The sequence below is a fragment of the Salvia hispanica genome, chromosome 5 (genome assembly GCF_023119035.1).
Source record: "Salvia hispanica cultivar TCC Black 2014 chromosome 5, UniMelb_Shisp_WGS_1.0, whole genome shotgun sequence".
In the NCBI taxonomy this organism is placed as follows: Eukaryota; Viridiplantae; Streptophyta; class Magnoliopsida; order Lamiales; family Lamiaceae; genus Salvia; species Salvia hispanica.
In genome coordinates, this window is record NC_062969.1 from 3,648,720 (window position 1) to 3,665,185 (window position 16,466).

The following is a 16,466-nucleotide window of genomic DNA, read 5'->3' on the forward strand; positions in this document are numbered from 1 at the left end:
CATATTCTTGATTGTGTGTGGTGTGTTAATTTTTTCCACGGTGGGGCTACGCTTGTGCAACGTGCCTACCTTGAAGCAGAACGACCCATTTTAGACTGGTGGTTGGAATTTAAGTTTTATACAGAAAAAGACATAAAAACCACCACCAAATTGATGTTACGTTTCTTATCTTTGTTGAAAATAGTATGTGATTGGTGACTCTGTTTTACAAATATGGTTGACGTTAAACTTCTCAAATGTGTACTACTGGTGGAGGACTTATTTTCAACTTCACCTTGTTTAATTAGCTTTAATAGCTTCTCAATAATATTCTCTTTTTGTGTCACTCTAACAATAGGAAACTGGAAATTAATCGTTTGTTTTTTCAATTAATCTCCTCAAATGTATATTTTATAAATATCGAATTTTTTTTCAAGTAATCGTGAGTTCGATGAGCTTAGTCACAATTTAAGTATAAGACAAAAATGAATGGGAATAAAATAATAACACCGCCAACAACCAAAAGATCCTCAGACTAGATCACATACGTGACTACAACTCTCAATTTTCTAAGTGTTTCTTAAAAATTGATTATAAAATGGATAATGTTTTAATTTGTTAGGAAATAAATGGAATGGATAATGTAAAGTTGTAACCTAGTTGCTGGTGCACTTTCAATTATGAATCTATGACGAAACATAATGCTATAAATCTTTAAAATTTAAAATTACTTTTACATAGCATCGCGTGAGATAGTATGCGGTTATACTGTTAATATAGTGGAGTATAATTTTAACAAAATTATGATAATATGTTGAAATTACTAGTCTTATTTATGGTTATTAATAGTACGTTAAATCATAAGCAGTTCACATTATTTTATATCTATTTTTCTACAAATCCGTGTTCATGGTTGACTATATGGTAGCAATGTATAGCGACCTAATTAATTGTAGGGTAGACGTGCACATATATAGTCATCGCTCATTTAATATTTATTTTGTCTTAATCTAATTTTGGCTCTTTGGGTAGGAATATAATTGTTGACAAAATAGGAGTTGATTGGTTGCACATCCTTCTTTTATTATTATTTAATGGGTTTGGCAACGATTCATTTCATAATCTTCAACTTAATTGGGCAGAATTTCTATTCATTTCTAGAATCCAGCATTAGATCTAGACATTAGATGTATCCTACTTACGGCTTCGTACATATTGAAATGAATTAGAGATTTTGTTTTGAATAGTAGATTATTCATTTCATGTATTATAAGTATTTCCAATAAATTGTTCCGCTTTTAAGCATGTATAGATTTCATCATATTCAAATACTTAAACTAATATTTAAGAGACTATATGGCACCAATGTTGAGCGACATAATTAATTTTGTTTTATAGTATTTTTCTTATACGAATTTTCCCTAGATTTATTATATATATATGGATGAGTTCGTATAGATGAATACACAAAGACCTTATGTAATTGGTTTAACAAAGTTAGATTGAAAAAAAACAGTCCAAAAATGAGGCGGCACAACAGTCGGGGGAATTAAGCTTTCAGTGGGATTGATAGAAAATGAGAGTCCGAACACAGAGAATTTTATTATTGAAAAATGAGAAATGCTAACCAAAATTGGAAAATAATAATAATAATAATAATAATAATAATAATAATAATAATAATAATAATAATAATAATAATAATAATAATAAAATAGAGATATGAAAAAAATATAGTCAGTAGGAATTTGATCGCAACTAATTTAGGGGTGTTTATACCGGCAAAATAGACTATAGTATTTTGCTGAAAATTAAGTTTTTGAACCCCATAAATACGTTCCCACCAAAATCAAGAGAAACCCAATTTTTTGAATCTCTAATAAAATAACTTGTCCTATAATTTTATTATCTAATTCACTCAATTTTGGAACTCTTAAGGAAGAATTCTCAGCAAGTCCGTAGAAATATAGGCTATCGAATTTTCATCCCGATGTCATCAAACTTGTTTCAACTTTTTAATAAGACATTTGTTAAAGACTAGTATTCTTTTATCATTAACTATAATATCGAAATGCTATACTATCTCCAATTCTCCGTTCTACCAGTGATCAAGAGCAGACCCAGCGAGTTGAACGCTGATATCTTCGATTGAATATAAATATGTAGTGTGTGTGTTTGGTTCATGAGATTGAATCACACAATTCAATCCTGAATGGATAACATAGGCACCATTAATACTAGCACGTAATAAAAAGTTGTAATTAATCAATCACTACACGCATATTAGTATGTTTTTGACGAATTCCCTAGAGATTTGTTTTCTCATGACTTAAAACACCAACTCTATTTTTTTGGGGAGTTACATTTGGATTCGTTTCCAATCTATGTAGCAGCTTATACATACACAAAATGTGATGGATTCGTTCATGAGTGTAGCATCCACGGCGGCATTACCGGATTCGAAAATTGATTTTGGTGTTGTGTTACACTCACGCCCCCTACCGCACCTTCTCCTTCAACTTGATACATCTCATTGCTGTGTATACATCAACATTACCATCATATTTTGACCAACTGTACTTACTTTAGTATTTACTGAATGTTAAAATTCTAATATCTTGTCATACCTGTTGTTGAAAGATCCCATCCCCATATGATGTGGGTGACCGAAACCAGAAGAGTTCAAGTTATGGTTTTGTTGTTGCTCCATTGCCGCCGCCACCGTCTCTTTTTCCCTCTCCTTGATCTGCATATATATGAAAATCAAAATGCCTAAATTAATTTCCCATACGTAAGGCTACATTTCGTTATTTAGGTTTTACAAAATACTAACTGTGCATTAGAATTAAGCTGATTCTGGTCAGAATAATTAATTCAACATTGATGTTTTAATGTTTTTAGTCTCTAATAAATTCCTAACACAACACAATTTGATACTAATATAATGGTTACCTTCTTCGCTAGGATGTTGTTTTGCTCTTGCAATGCCTTGTCCTGCAACAACGTGCGTTTGCATTATAGAATAATAGCAGTGAAAATCAAATGTGAACAAGCATAACGTCCATCGGTAATCATGAGACACATTGTGATCGTAGCGCGTGTTTGGTAAGGTAGATAACTCATCTAGAGATGGAATTCTATGAACAAAAATGTCAGGCCTACCAAATATAGAGACGTGTCGACATCTATCCATGAGCAATATGGGAATCGTATAGTATGTAAATTTGCCACCTTATTTACAATCAGGTTTTTACCTTATATCATAAAATAACCGAAACAAAATATCAAGCCACTTTAAATAAACGATAGTACTATCACTTAGAAAGAAGCAAATAAACTCCCTGTGGGAAAAATGATTCATGGTTTTATTCAAATTCCAACAAAAAAAAAAAACTACTGGAGAATCTGATAACCAATGGCATTGCAAGTCTATACATACATTTATGGTTTTATTGGAGTATTTTATTAAATTTATGCAACATTTTAATTATCTCTGACAAATACACAAGGCTTAGGCTTCTAACCTTTTTTTGGAGCTCTGAAATGGACTCATTCATGAGTTGGTTCTGCAGTAAAGACTTGGAATTTAAAACATGATCGTATAGTAAATGGAGTAAATTATAACAAAATGTGCAATAAATTAAACTATTTACAATAACTCATCAAGCCGATTTTTCGTTCACCATTTCTTAATTATTAATGTGATATGTTCCACAATAAAGATTTAATGACACGCTTGTTTCTATGAATTAAATAACAAACAAAAAAAAATTCTACATTAATTTGGATGTATTTATATGGAGTATATTCTTTTAAATCAATATACTTAAAATTCAATATGCCAAAAAAGCTAAGTGAATAATCTAATAAAGTTTTGTAACATATACTTGATGTCAAAAAAACATAACTTGTATCTTAATGAGAAAATAAGTTATTCTAGTCCCGACTTACTTCCAAAACCAATCTTCACATAAACACATCTTTTTGAAGATATCACCCTTACCTCATAGATACCGTTCTTCATATTAGATGTTAAAAATATTAGTTCTTTATTCCAATGGGATATTACATGCTAAGCTGCTCTCTTTCATTTTTTTTTTCATCTTAATAAAAGAAAAACCACCACAAGGTTCCACAGTGATATACCCTAGAGGCAAAATTTACATTACCTAGTTTCTGTCTCATGATTTGGATATAAACTCCAAGATTAGAAAGAGAAGTATTTATAGTGAGGAGTACTATTTCTGTGGAGGTTTTTAGCCTAGATGATGATACTAATAAAGAAGAAAATTTACCTTGCGCCTGCGAATGTGTTTAAGAGAGTCATCAAGTTGATGTTCCAAGTTTTGCAGCTCTTTCATGCTAAGAGTATCCACATCTTCTCCCATATAATGCCTGCAAAGAATTCAATATTACTACAATAAAATTGTAATACTAGTGAGATTAAGAGACAATAAAAACTATTGAAAAAATACTATACTTCACCTCTGGTTTCTCTGCAGAACCTCCATTCTAGCCTTGAGCTTAGCATGCTCCAAAGTCCAGCTTGCCTATCAATTAATACAGGTATGTACTTGCCATTAATTTCATCCTATTCTCATAACAGTGTTGTATAGTGTACAATTATTTTATGGACTATTAAAATCAAGTAACAAAATGGATGCAAAATATAATAATTATGTATAAATAGGTACCGGGAAATGAAAAATGACCTAGTAGTAATATTTTTCTTATAATGCTATCTTAGAGAAAGGTCTAATGTTCAATTCCCATACAAAAAATGTTATCTTACAGAAAACTTAATAATTTCCATCTTAAGAAAATGTATGGCATTTCTGCATAATATATAAACGTTAGAAGAAATTGATGCTGTTGAAATTAATTAATCTTTCATACCGGTGAATCAGGGTCAGGCTCTTTTAGCTGCCTTTCAGCATATGAATATCTTTCATATCGTTCAAGGATCCTTTCCATACTGCAAGTAATTAAACGAAACACGTGTTCAAATTTATAGTAGCTATTTTCGAATTTAAAATATTCTAAAATTAATTGTTGCACAAAAACTTCACCGAAAAATAATTACAAGTCGATCTCTTTTGATTTGATAAAGGAAACGATAACATTTGGTTGAAAGACATAAAAAATATACTAACTACATTTGTCCTTTAAAAATAGAAGCTTTTGAAATGACATTAAGTTTTAATGCACAATTCATAAAGTAAGAGATATAAAAAGAAATTGGAGAATGGTTTCTATGCATTAGAGAGAAAAAAGTTTTCAAAAATCAAAGGTTTCAATTTTAAAGGACTTATCAAAATGTAAATAATTGCTATTTTTAAGAATGGATGTAATGTTTACACAAGCGACCGATTTTTTTCGCTATGACACGATTGCTAACGAATCAAAATTCATGATACTTGAAATTGAAGGATGAACAAAATTTTTATTATACTCAGTCTCAGTTCATAATTTTTTCAACAATTTAACCTTATTTTATAAACTACAATGGAGCCAGTACCCCCAAAACAAAAAAAAAAAATCTCCCTCCCTCCTTTGTGATTAACAATCTGTTTTGGTGCAGTTACATTTATTTTATATATTGAAGAATGTATATATATAATTTTAAGATATCTTTTTAAATACTACTACTACTATTCAAGTAAAACATATTTATTTCGATTCCTTACTACAAAATCCAAAAACATATTTATTCTTTTAAGAAATAAATGAATTCATTTTTAAAACTTTTATTAAAATTTAAATTTTTCAAGGGATTTTTGTTGGAGAGACAAAAGATTGATTCTTTATGAAAGAAACGATTGAAGTTTGACTCAATTATTGTAATCAATCTATACTTGGTTTCGTGTTGATCATATAGAATTATAATTAAGTTCCTCCAGTATAGGTATGTTATTACTAAGCTAAGTAAATACAGTATGTTAGTGTTATGCCTATCTTAAAATACTTCGAATGTATGAATATTAGGTTAAAGTTTAGATGAAGCTCACTGTATCTAATGGAATTTAAATTTATATACCAAATACCATTACAAGCTAGCATCGAAAGTTTTCAAATAATTAATTTGAATTTAACATTGAAATCTAAAAAATTACTTATTTTCCAATAGAATTCATGTTTTGACCAAAAATTGAGTTTGTTTAAAACCAAAATTTGGATATATTTCAGAAATTTATGCATAAAAATAAGACTTTTTCATATTTTTAAGAAAAATAAAATGTAAATTGTACTTATTTATGATTTGATTTTAAAGTAAGGTGATGAAATGTGTTAGCTCACTGACAACTGTACTGAAGTTTCTTAAAGTTCATTTAATTATATTCTAATAAAACTGTCCATTAAATTGGTTTTATTGACTTCAAATTTTACATTGGTATTCATCCATCCCGCTTGGAATAATCATTTTACGTGATCAAATGTATACTTATACTAATATGGATAGATATGATTTTCATGTTTGGTTAAGTAGTGGGTATTGCTTAATGGAGTAAAATACTTGAAGATAGTTATAAAAAAATGAAACAGTACGGAGAAGTACTTAATAAATAGTGATGTGAAGGCAAAAAAGCACAAGGAGAGTTTTGCATGAAATTGCAGTCTGCTTAACACCAATCAGAAACTGCAAAAGCAAGCAATATTTGTCATTGGATCATTGGATCTTCCTCCAAACTAAGCAAAATACCAAGAATTGGGTGTTATTAATATTTTGAAAATCATAGAAAGCCACAAAAGAAAGACAGCTTGACTGATATGATCATATCACTCCAGTCTTTCACTACAGAAATCTTTTCAGTTTTTTTAATTTCGATGCATAAATGTATGACTAAAGAGAAAGGATTAAAAAAAAAAAACCAAACTTTAACAATTAAAACCCCAACTTTTTTTAAAAAGAAGTCATAAAGTAAAACAGAAAATTAAACCTAGTAAGTATTAAAAAGGATAGTTAAATTGCATACCATGAATCGGTAGCATATTCGAAGAGCTTTCCCTTAGTGGAGAAGACGATTAAGCCAACATCGGCGTCGCAGAGGACAGAGATCTCATTTGCCTTTTTGAGAAGCCCCGATCTCCGCTTCGAGAAGGTCACCTGTCGATTAATTTTGTTCTCTATTCTCTTCAGTTGCACTCTCCCTCTCCCCATTATATGTATATGTATATGTATAGGTAGGAAAGAGGGGAAATTAAACAATTAAACGTGACCTATATATAAAGAAGAAGAAGAAGAAGATGTGACGATGATGAGTTGCTCTCGTTTTTACCGTTTCTATATACATGCTCTGTCGCACTCCCCACCACTCAGATTATTTTAACTCACCCATTATAGTAAAGAAGACACACACATACCATACAAAAAAAAATAGAAGACTATAGTATATTGGAATGGAATTGTTTGTTGGTGTGTATGTAATATGTATGGATGCGAGGGCGTGATGTGTTTGGAATCAATATATCGGAGAAGAAAACAGGCGGTTTTGCAAAACCGGAGGTGGTTTTGGGGGAAATGGTTGTCAACATCTCATTGGTTGCGTATCGTCTACGTGTCCATCTCTTATTCCTTGACACGCTCTCGCCCTCCTATACGCTGCCACCTCATCGGTTTACCATGTTTCACTTAGTGGTATTGTTTTCAATTTTCAGTATTTTACTTTTTGAGTATATAGTTTGAGTATATAGTCAAATCTGTCACTATCGTCATTATTTTTGCAAAGATAATTAATTTTTCAAAGGAAAAGGCATCTGTGAGGATGGGACTTCTTCAAGAATTGCCTCAAATGGCTTTACCACCAAGAGTAATCTGTATAGATTTTGTGCAGAATTAATCAAACAAAGAATCGGCTATCACTGACAATATTATGTTAAAATTAAAATTAATTGAGTAATGTGGCAAGTGGATTTTTTAGTTTGCTGAGTGGAAGAGAATGGCCCTATTACTATTTATGGAAAAAGTGACTCGGGACTGCTTATTCAATGACGGACTAAAATAGAAAAACGGGACTCCTATTCGCGGACGAATGGAGTATTACGCTATTAATTTCTCTCTAGTCCTTTAAGTAAAATCAGAGTAAATTAATTTTATTATCGAACTCAAGCTTCTTCCTCCTGTCCTCACTCCTTTACTCAAATTTTCTCCAATTAACTGACTGATTACATCTGTTACATAAAAGACCTTTTAAAATTATATAGTAAAAAATTAAACTTAAAAGTTTTATATATACTTAAAAGTATAATGGAAAAAAAAGTTTTATGGAGTACTTGAGATTGGAGAAGAATCATTTAAGGATTAAAAGGTTAATATGCAAAAAAATTCTCAAAATTGTCAATTGGTGGCGAAAATTCTCAAGGATCCTACAAACTGACCGTGTATAATTTTTCTAACTTAGTTATTAATTTGCCAAAATCGATGGTTCAGGATGGATTTGAAAAAAATAATTACTACTCTATTTATTCTACTTCATCTTCCTAAAAGAATATGCATTTTGAGTTTTAACGCCAAACAATAAAGTATGAGAGATGTAGAAAGAAAAAATAACTAAATATTGTTAGTAGAGAATAGGTCTCACATTCATTAGAGATAAAAGAGTTTTCAAAATTAGAAAGTCCATATTATTTTGGAACGAACTAAAAATGAAAGAATACATATTCTTATGAGACGAATGTAGTATCTACTAAAAATATGCAACTATTATCTCATTAGCCGTCGACAAAAGGTTACCATCTCTCCTTATAATTCACATCTAATGCACCATAAAATCATTCTTGGCTCATTAACTAACTAGTATTAATTTGTCGTTGACGAGATTATAGCACCACCTTCGAGCCGATCTAACTTTTAACATTTGCGTTGAAAAATCCTTTAATTTAATTCGTAATTAACTTTAATCTTGTTATGCAGTTTTATATCTTGAATTCAAATTTCTCTATATAACGGTTTGAATCGTTTCATTCGGAGTGGAATAGAAGAAGAATTTTAGATTTTTATATATATACTAAGTGCATCGGGCGCCCGAGTGATTCGACCGAAATATCGGTAGCGCGACACGTCGGGCGATGTATCGGTTGCCCATAGCAGGGGCATGCCCAAGCCCGATCTCAACGGTTTTTAAATTTTTTTATTCTTTATTAAACCATTATAAATACTCATTTTTCACACACTTTCACATAATACTCTCTACTCTACTGATACAAAACTGCCCAAACCGACCACCGCCTAGTTTTAAGATTACGTGTGACATGCTTGGCATAGTTATTTAGTCGGTTATTTAGTTTCTTTATTAGTGGATCAGTAGGTTAGTGGAATAGTTAGTGGGTTAGTTTTATAGTTCATACTTTCCGTATGTTATTAGCTTAGGAGTCTATATATTGATTGTAATTTCCCCAGAAGGGATTATGAGAAATATTATCAAGTCTTTAACTTTCATAGATCTTTATTATTTTCTTTTGGAGTTGGAAGTTGCTCAAAAACTTCCATTATCATGTCATCTCTTTCTCTTCTCTTTTCTCACTTTCACACTTTCAAGAATGAATACGAGTCAATTCCCAAACCCGCATAGTGTAAATGACGATATGATGATGTTTTAGTATTTTAATAATAAAAAAATAAAAAACAATAATATTAAAAATTAAATGCAAATTAAGTGTAATTGATAGGGCGAAAACCATTGCAAGAAGAAGAGGTAGACTAAAAAATGCTGACGTGGCAACCACTAGGGGGGAGCGGATCCTCTGCTGTGATTAAAACACAGCAGAGGCTGCTGTGTTTGAAACGGCGTCGTTCTGCTCTCCTTCACACGGCGTCGTTTGATCAATTTCTCACTCCACCAAATCTGGGAATAAAAAATACGCTGATTTGATTCTTAAATCAAATCTCCTATCTTTTCTCCAATATTTCTTTCCCTCCTCTTTCTCTTCTCTTCACGTCCAAATGGAAACAAGACAATCTCTCCATCTTCTCTCTTTTCAGCTTGACACATTTTAATTTTCTTTATTCTCTGCAGACACTTTTTAAGTTTTACTCACACAGCTTGCTTGTTGATAACCTTCAGGTATGAATTTTTTTTTCCTCCTGAGAGTGTGATTCTTGATTCATCTAAATAATTTTTATTTCTAAAGCTTTCCAAAAACTTGACTCAATTTTATTATCGTAGCAAACAGCAAGCAAGAGTATATCGTATCCCACAAAGACAATTTAGTGTAACTCTAAGTACCACGAACAAATTTCAACTACTATCCAGACGATCGAAATTTTGGGTTTGAAACTAACACTACTAAAAGCATATAAATCAAAGATTAAAAGTAAGCACTTAAACAATCGAGCAAATAAGCAAGCTGCAAAAAATGATGGAAAATATGCAGAATTCAAGGATCCGATGCAAAACTCATAGCCTAACCCGATTGATATTAGATTACCATTTAAAGTCTCTAGAATTGTTGAATCAATCACAGATATGAATTTAACCCTTTCCCAAGGTGAGAAATCCGCAGATCAAGTGTAACAATTGAAGTCCCATTCTAATTCTTAGACTTAACTCACAAAAGATCGATTAGATTAAAGATCCCACTCAGAATCTTAACTCTCCCGAGTTTTATTGAATAAAGGTGTGGATTATTCCTCTTTCAAGATTAACTATTTCACCTCCCGATTACTCTAAGGAACCCTAACACTACCAATTGGTGATCAAGCAATTGACAGGAAAAAAAGCATAGGAATAAACCAAACAATCACTAGAGCTAGATAAAACGAAATCAATTGGATTAAAACTATGAATCAATGCATCTTCACCAAGAATTCTACATAAAATAAGTTTAGCTACTCATATTCATGGAAGAAAACAAGTCTAAACTAGAGAAAACAATGGAAAACATGATACGGAGTACAATTGGCGGAGGAATTGAAGCTCGAATCTTCAATCTTCTTCCAAGAGTGCTTGAGAGAGATGGTTTTTGTGTTTCACGGCGGTAGAGAATGAGTAGAGTTGCCCTAGCTTATCTTTCTTATTCTCCTCTTTCAGAAAATCGCGTTTCACAATAAAAAATCGTCAGAAATACATACCCGGCCGGGTGGGATTGTTGTACTGGAAAATCACTCGGCCGGGTGGGACTCTTTCGGTACTCTCTAGAATTGCGCAGGCCAAATTGTGCCACCCGGCTGCGTACAATTGTTGTACTGTAAATTCACCTGGCCGGGTAGGGCTTCTTCCGAGCTCTCTGACTCTCCAAGGCTTCTCAACGCCACCCGGCCGGGTGAGACCTGTTTCACCTCTTTTTTTGCCTATTTTGCCTAAAACACTCAACAAACACGTGAACTCCAAAACAAATAGTAATTGGCTGGAAATAACCATTTTGAGCACAAAAACTCAACAATTAAGTATATCAACACACCAATCATGACACTAAAATACGAGTTTGTCAGTTGGAATGTATGATTTACCTTTAACAATATACTGTCAGTTTTGCTTGTTATTGGGCTTGCAAAATATATATGGAATGAACCCTAATACTTTTTCATCAAATTCTAAGAGAAAAAGTGAGATAAGCTAGAAAAGCTAGAATTTTATGTTGAAATTGAAGTAGTAAAAAGTGACCCTCGCATGTATAATCGTTGATGTTAATATGCATAAACGTTTCACCTTGTATTTCATTTGACATTTCTCTACTTTATTGGCTTCAATAGATTCGCTCTATATTATGTCACCAATGAATTTGAGCTCAGATTCTGATTTCAAGCCTAGAATTGGTATGGAATTTGATAGCTTAGATGATGCTTGGATGTTTTGGGTTCAATACGGAGGAAAAGTTGGATTCGGAGTTCGGAAACATTACTTCAACAAAAGGAAAAAAACTGGTCAAATAACATCGTACAAATATGTTTGTTGTAAGGAAGGTGTGCGTAAAGAAGACAAAAGAGATTTTTTAACGGTCAATCCTCGACTTGAGACTCGAACAAATTGTAAAGTAAGATTGGGGGTGACTTATGTGAATGGTATATACAAAGTAAAGGAGTTTGAAGAAGAGTATAATCATCCCCTCCATCTTCCTGAGACAGTACATATGTTATCTTCTTAGCGGCGCATTACGGAAGTTCGAGCACACGAGATTGATTTAGCAGATGATGTTGGGCTCAATCAGAAATTATCTTTTGATTTGATGGCCAGACAAGCCGGGGGAAGAGATGGAATTGGTTACACTATCTTAGACGCTAAGAATTATCTTCGATCTAAGAGACAAAGAAGCATGGTATATGGTGAAGCCGGTTGTCTAATGAGGTACTTTCAAGATCAGTTGTCTAAAAATCCATCATTTTACCATGCGAACCAAATGGATGTGGAAGAACATATAACTAATGTTTTTTGGGCAGATGCAAGAATGTTGATTGATTATGAGTACTTTGGCGATGTTGTGTCATTGGATACCACATATTGTACAAATCGTGATAATAGACCACTTGCCGTATTCTCCAGTTTCAATCATCATAGAAGAGCTGTCATATTTGGTGCATCACTTTTGTATGATGAAACAACAGCATCATATAAATGGTTGTTTGAAACTTTTTTGGAGGCACACAAACACAAAAGGTCTCTCACTGTCTTCACCGAACAAGATCAAGCTATGGCAAAAGCCTTGCATGAGGTAATGCCGGACACATTTCACGGATTATGCACTTGGCATTTAATGCAAAATGGAATCAAGCATCTGGGAAACCTCATGAAGGAAGGATCGTGTTTCTTGACAGATTTTAAGAAGTGTATGTATGGCTTTGAGGATGAAATCAAGTTTGAAGAGGCTTGGAGCAACTTATTGACACAGTATAATCTTCAAAACAGCACATGGTTGAAGCACATATATGGTGTGAAGACAAAATGGGCACGATGCTATATAAAAGCCTTCACGCTTGGTATGAGAAGCACACAACTTAATGAGAGTGTCAATTCTAGCATCACGAATTGTACGATGCCCAATTTGAACATTGCTCAATTTTTTAAGAATTTTGAGCGGGTTGTGGAGGATAAACGGTATAGTGAACTAAAGTGTGACTTTGAGGCACGCCAAAAGTTACCCAGATTGAGGTTAGAGAACTCCCCCATGTTACGTCAGCTTTCTAAGATCTATACTCCATCAGTGTTTGATTTATTCCAGAATGAGTTTGACTTATTTGCAGCTGCATATGTAAAGCATAAAGATGAAACAGGGTCATTATTTGAATATGTTATTGGGCTAATTGATCATGATAAGGAATTGAGGGTGACCTATGATCCCAATACTAAGATGATTCACTGTAGTTGTCGAAGGTTTGAGATGGTTGGATTAATATGTTGTCATTCTGTGAAAGTGTTTGATGTGTTAGACGTGAAGTTGCTTCCAGAGACTTATATTCTTAAGAGGTGGACTAAAGAAGCTAGAAGTGGTGTAGTACGTGACTATACAGGTAATGTAGTTGAAGAAGATTGTAAATTACAAAGTACTGAGCGGTATCGAAGACTATGCCAAATGCTTATTAGGTTGGCTAATGAAGCTTCTGTGCAGCAATCCACTTTCTCCTTGGTGCATGAGACAATGCATGATCTATACAAAAGGGTGATGGAAATGCGTTCAAGAGATGAGGATCAAGAAAACATTAACAATGTGAATATCTCTTCAAAGATCTCTTCTATAGTAGCATCAAAAGAATTCAAGAAGAAAATTGGTGCAAAAGGTTCGAGATGATTGAAGAGTTGGGTAGAGCTTCAGCCAAAAAGAAGAAAAATAAACCATAAAGTACAAGTATGTATACAAATTATACCTTTATGTATTTGGAAAATAAGTTAATTAAATATATATTTTAATATAACTGTAGGATGTTGGAACACGAGGTACGTTGTATGTTTCTTGTCCAGCAATTCCAGCACCTCATGTGTGCCCCGAAAAGACTACAGTTCCAGCACCTCACGCATGCCCCGAAAGGACTACAAATCATTTGAGTTTCACTGAATTGTTACTGGTATAATTATTTATAGTATAAAGTTTTTGGTGCAATTAGTTGTGATTTATCTCTTACAATATTTTTTTGTGTTGGCACCATTAGATCAAACTTTATATTCTAGTAATGGAACATATTTCAGTGGAACAACCTGGTCAACTACGAAATGGTATGAGATTTAGTTCTATATTCATTGTTTTGTCCCCCTTTTGAAATATAAGCATGCACCATATTTGTTGATCAACTCTAAACACTAGTAATTCAAGATTTAATAATTTGTGTGTATATTTGATTTACATGTTTTGCAGCACTATACAAAGCTCTGAAGGCACATCTAGTGTTAATCACCATTATCGAGATCGAGATGATTGAGATTATATCTCACTGCCCTATACAATGTTTTGGATGCTCATCTCATGCATGCTTTGAATGCCTTACATCAGTGTACAAAGCTTTGGAGGCACCCCCTTATAATATAGTTTTTGATATTAGTAACAATTCATGCCTTTTTGAGCTAGTATTTTTGGATTAGTCTGTTTCAAAGCAAGCATATTTGGATTGTTTATATCTAATTATTTTTGCTAATGTTGCCTTGAACTACTGTTATTTATCTAGCCAAATATATTAGCGGCCTACATGACCTACAATAGATAAAAATTTAATTTTGAATGCAGCCCCAAATTTTTAACTATCCAACTCAATTCTAAATAAGTAATTTCTCTCTTAGCCTTTTCATCAAACAATTAATAGGCTTGTTTTAGCATAAATTTTGGATGAGGTTTCTTTCATGAATTCGATCACCCATTCACACAAAGATTAGGAATGCAAAAATACATACATATTTTATTTCAAGAAATATATTAGCAGCCTACATGGTGTACAATAGATAAAATTTAGTTTTGAATACATCACCGAATTTTTAACTATCCAACTCAATTTTAAATAAATAATTTCTCTTTTAGTCTTTTCATCAAACAATTAATAGACGTATTTTAGCAGAAATTTTGGAATAGGTTCTTTGATTAATTCGGTCATCCTTCATTAACACAAAGACTAGGAATGCAAAATTATACTATTATTCCAAGAAGTATGTGTGCATTATTTATTTGGCTGAAGTTTGCCGTTTCGATAAGTGAAGAGAAAAAGGAGAGAGAAATATTGGAGAAAAGATAGGAGATTTGATTTAAGAATCAAATCAACATATTTTTTATTCCCAGATTTGGTGGAGTGAGAAATTGATCAAACGACGCCGTTTCAACACAGCAGCATCTGCTGTGATTAAATCACAGCAGAGGATCCGCTCCCCCACTAGGGCATCGGCATCCATTGTGGATGCTCTTAGTTGGAGTAATTAAGATCTACGTTTGTATATAGTCCACATGACGCCATGGATTTTAATATATTCCCTGAGGTAGTTAATGATTACTTAATGTTAGTTGGTTAAATAGACGAGTACTTAGATAGCTAGCCCTAGCTATAGCTAGTTCCGTTATATGACTAATAAGATGTTTTGTTAGCATGTATTTAGTGTGGTCCGTAAAAATCTAGTAAGTTTTATTATATAATTTTTTAAATAATAGTCTATAAGTTATATGACTAATAAGATGTCCATAATTTTGATTATAGAAAGATTTGGGTGTGACAAGTGTCGCCAATAATCCAGTATACCCTATATAATTGGTTCATCTTCCTGAATACATATAATGGAATACAAGATCGAAGCTATTAGTACTACTACTTAATTAACAGAATAGGGTTTCTCTAGTTCTCAAAACTTTTACAAGTTCAAGTCTTACCAAAGAGTCCTAGCTTGTAGGTTATCTATAAGGTAGAGATAATTAATCATTAATGAAATAGTACTATCTTTTTGAGGTTTAACATTCACAATTTAAAATCAATAAAATATAATAGAATAATAGATCGTAATCCTCAATAATCATTTTAAATGGATTCATCTAATGAATACGTTGTGAAATAAATTAACATATTAATTAAGAAACATTGATTTTATATTTCATCCGAATATCATCTTTACTAGTAGTAATTTGTTAATGTAAATTGTACTTAGTTTATTTTAGTAAGTTATAAATCTTCCCCGAAGATACCCTCATGTTAAGGAAGAAAATTGCGTAGTGGGATGGACTCTTGCTTGTCTGTTTTATTCATATTGGCACAAAAATGTGTATCCATAAATGTTACTAGCACGTAAGTAGATGTATAGATGTGTTGCGTGCAATATTGGGATTTTTTCATCTCATCATATCGTTTGAAAAATGGAAATAATAGGTCACCACAATTTCATATTTTCATACATGTGCTTGGTGAGAAATCAACAGAAAAATGATTCGAAGGGTGGAAAGAAAAATAATGTTTGCCGCCATTTTAAGTGGAATCTGACCGCAAATTGTGCGGGTCTGAAATTCATGTAGGCCATATATATTGCTAAGAGCACTCCCAATGGTTTCCCTTAAAACTCCCTTATTTCTGCCACATCAGCGCCACATCAGCACCATAA

The 16,466-nt window shown here is 32.5% G+C and overlaps 2 protein-coding genes across 2 annotated transcripts; one reads left to right on the top strand and one right to left on the bottom strand.

The window, feature by feature from the left end:
- Positions 1–2,192: 2,192 nt before the first annotated feature.
- LOC125190236 (truncated transcription factor CAULIFLOWER A-like) lies at positions 2,193–7,391 on the bottom strand. The gene is made up of 8 exons (XM_048087484.1): positions 6,954–7,391; positions 4,876–4,954; positions 4,465–4,529; positions 4,275–4,374; positions 3,504–3,545; positions 2,932–2,973; positions 2,607–2,725; positions 2,193–2,515 (listed from the first exon to the last, which is right to left on the bottom strand). Exons 1-8 carry the CDS (start codon positions 7,136–7,138, stop codon positions 2,404–2,406), a joined length of 744 nt encoding a protein of 247 aa, XP_047943441.1. The 5' UTR covers positions 7,139–7,391; the 3' UTR covers positions 2,193–2,403.
- A 4,750-nt stretch (positions 7,392–12,141) lies between these two features.
- On the top strand, positions 12,142–13,698 carry LOC125189235 (protein FAR1-RELATED SEQUENCE 5-like). The gene has a single exon (XM_048086532.1). It carries the CDS (start codon positions 12,142–12,144, stop codon positions 13,696–13,698), a length of 1,557 nt encoding a protein of 518 aa, XP_047942489.1.
- The last annotated feature ends 2,768 nt before the right edge of the window (positions 13,699–16,466 follow it).

What these genes read in the sequence shown, in the direction of transcription:
- LOC125189235 (XM_048086532.1), top strand. Translation starts at nt 12,142, where the DNA reads ATGGCCAGACAAGCCGGGGGAAGAGATGGAATTGGTTACACTATCTTA.
- LOC125190236 (XM_048087484.1), bottom strand. Translation starts at nt 7,138, where the DNA reads ATGGGGAGAGGGAGAGTGCAACTGAAGAGAATAGAGAACAAAATTAAT. An exon ending in AGCCTGACCCTGATTCACCG is followed by an intron (nt 4,530 to 4,875) that starts GTATGAAAGATT and finishes ATTAATTGATAG; the next exon opens with GCAAGCTGGACTTTGGAGCA. An exon ending in GTTCTGCAGAGAAACCAGAG is followed by an intron (nt 4,375 to 4,464) that starts GTGAAGTATAGT and finishes AATTCTTTGCAG; the next exon opens with GCATTATATGGGAGAAGATG.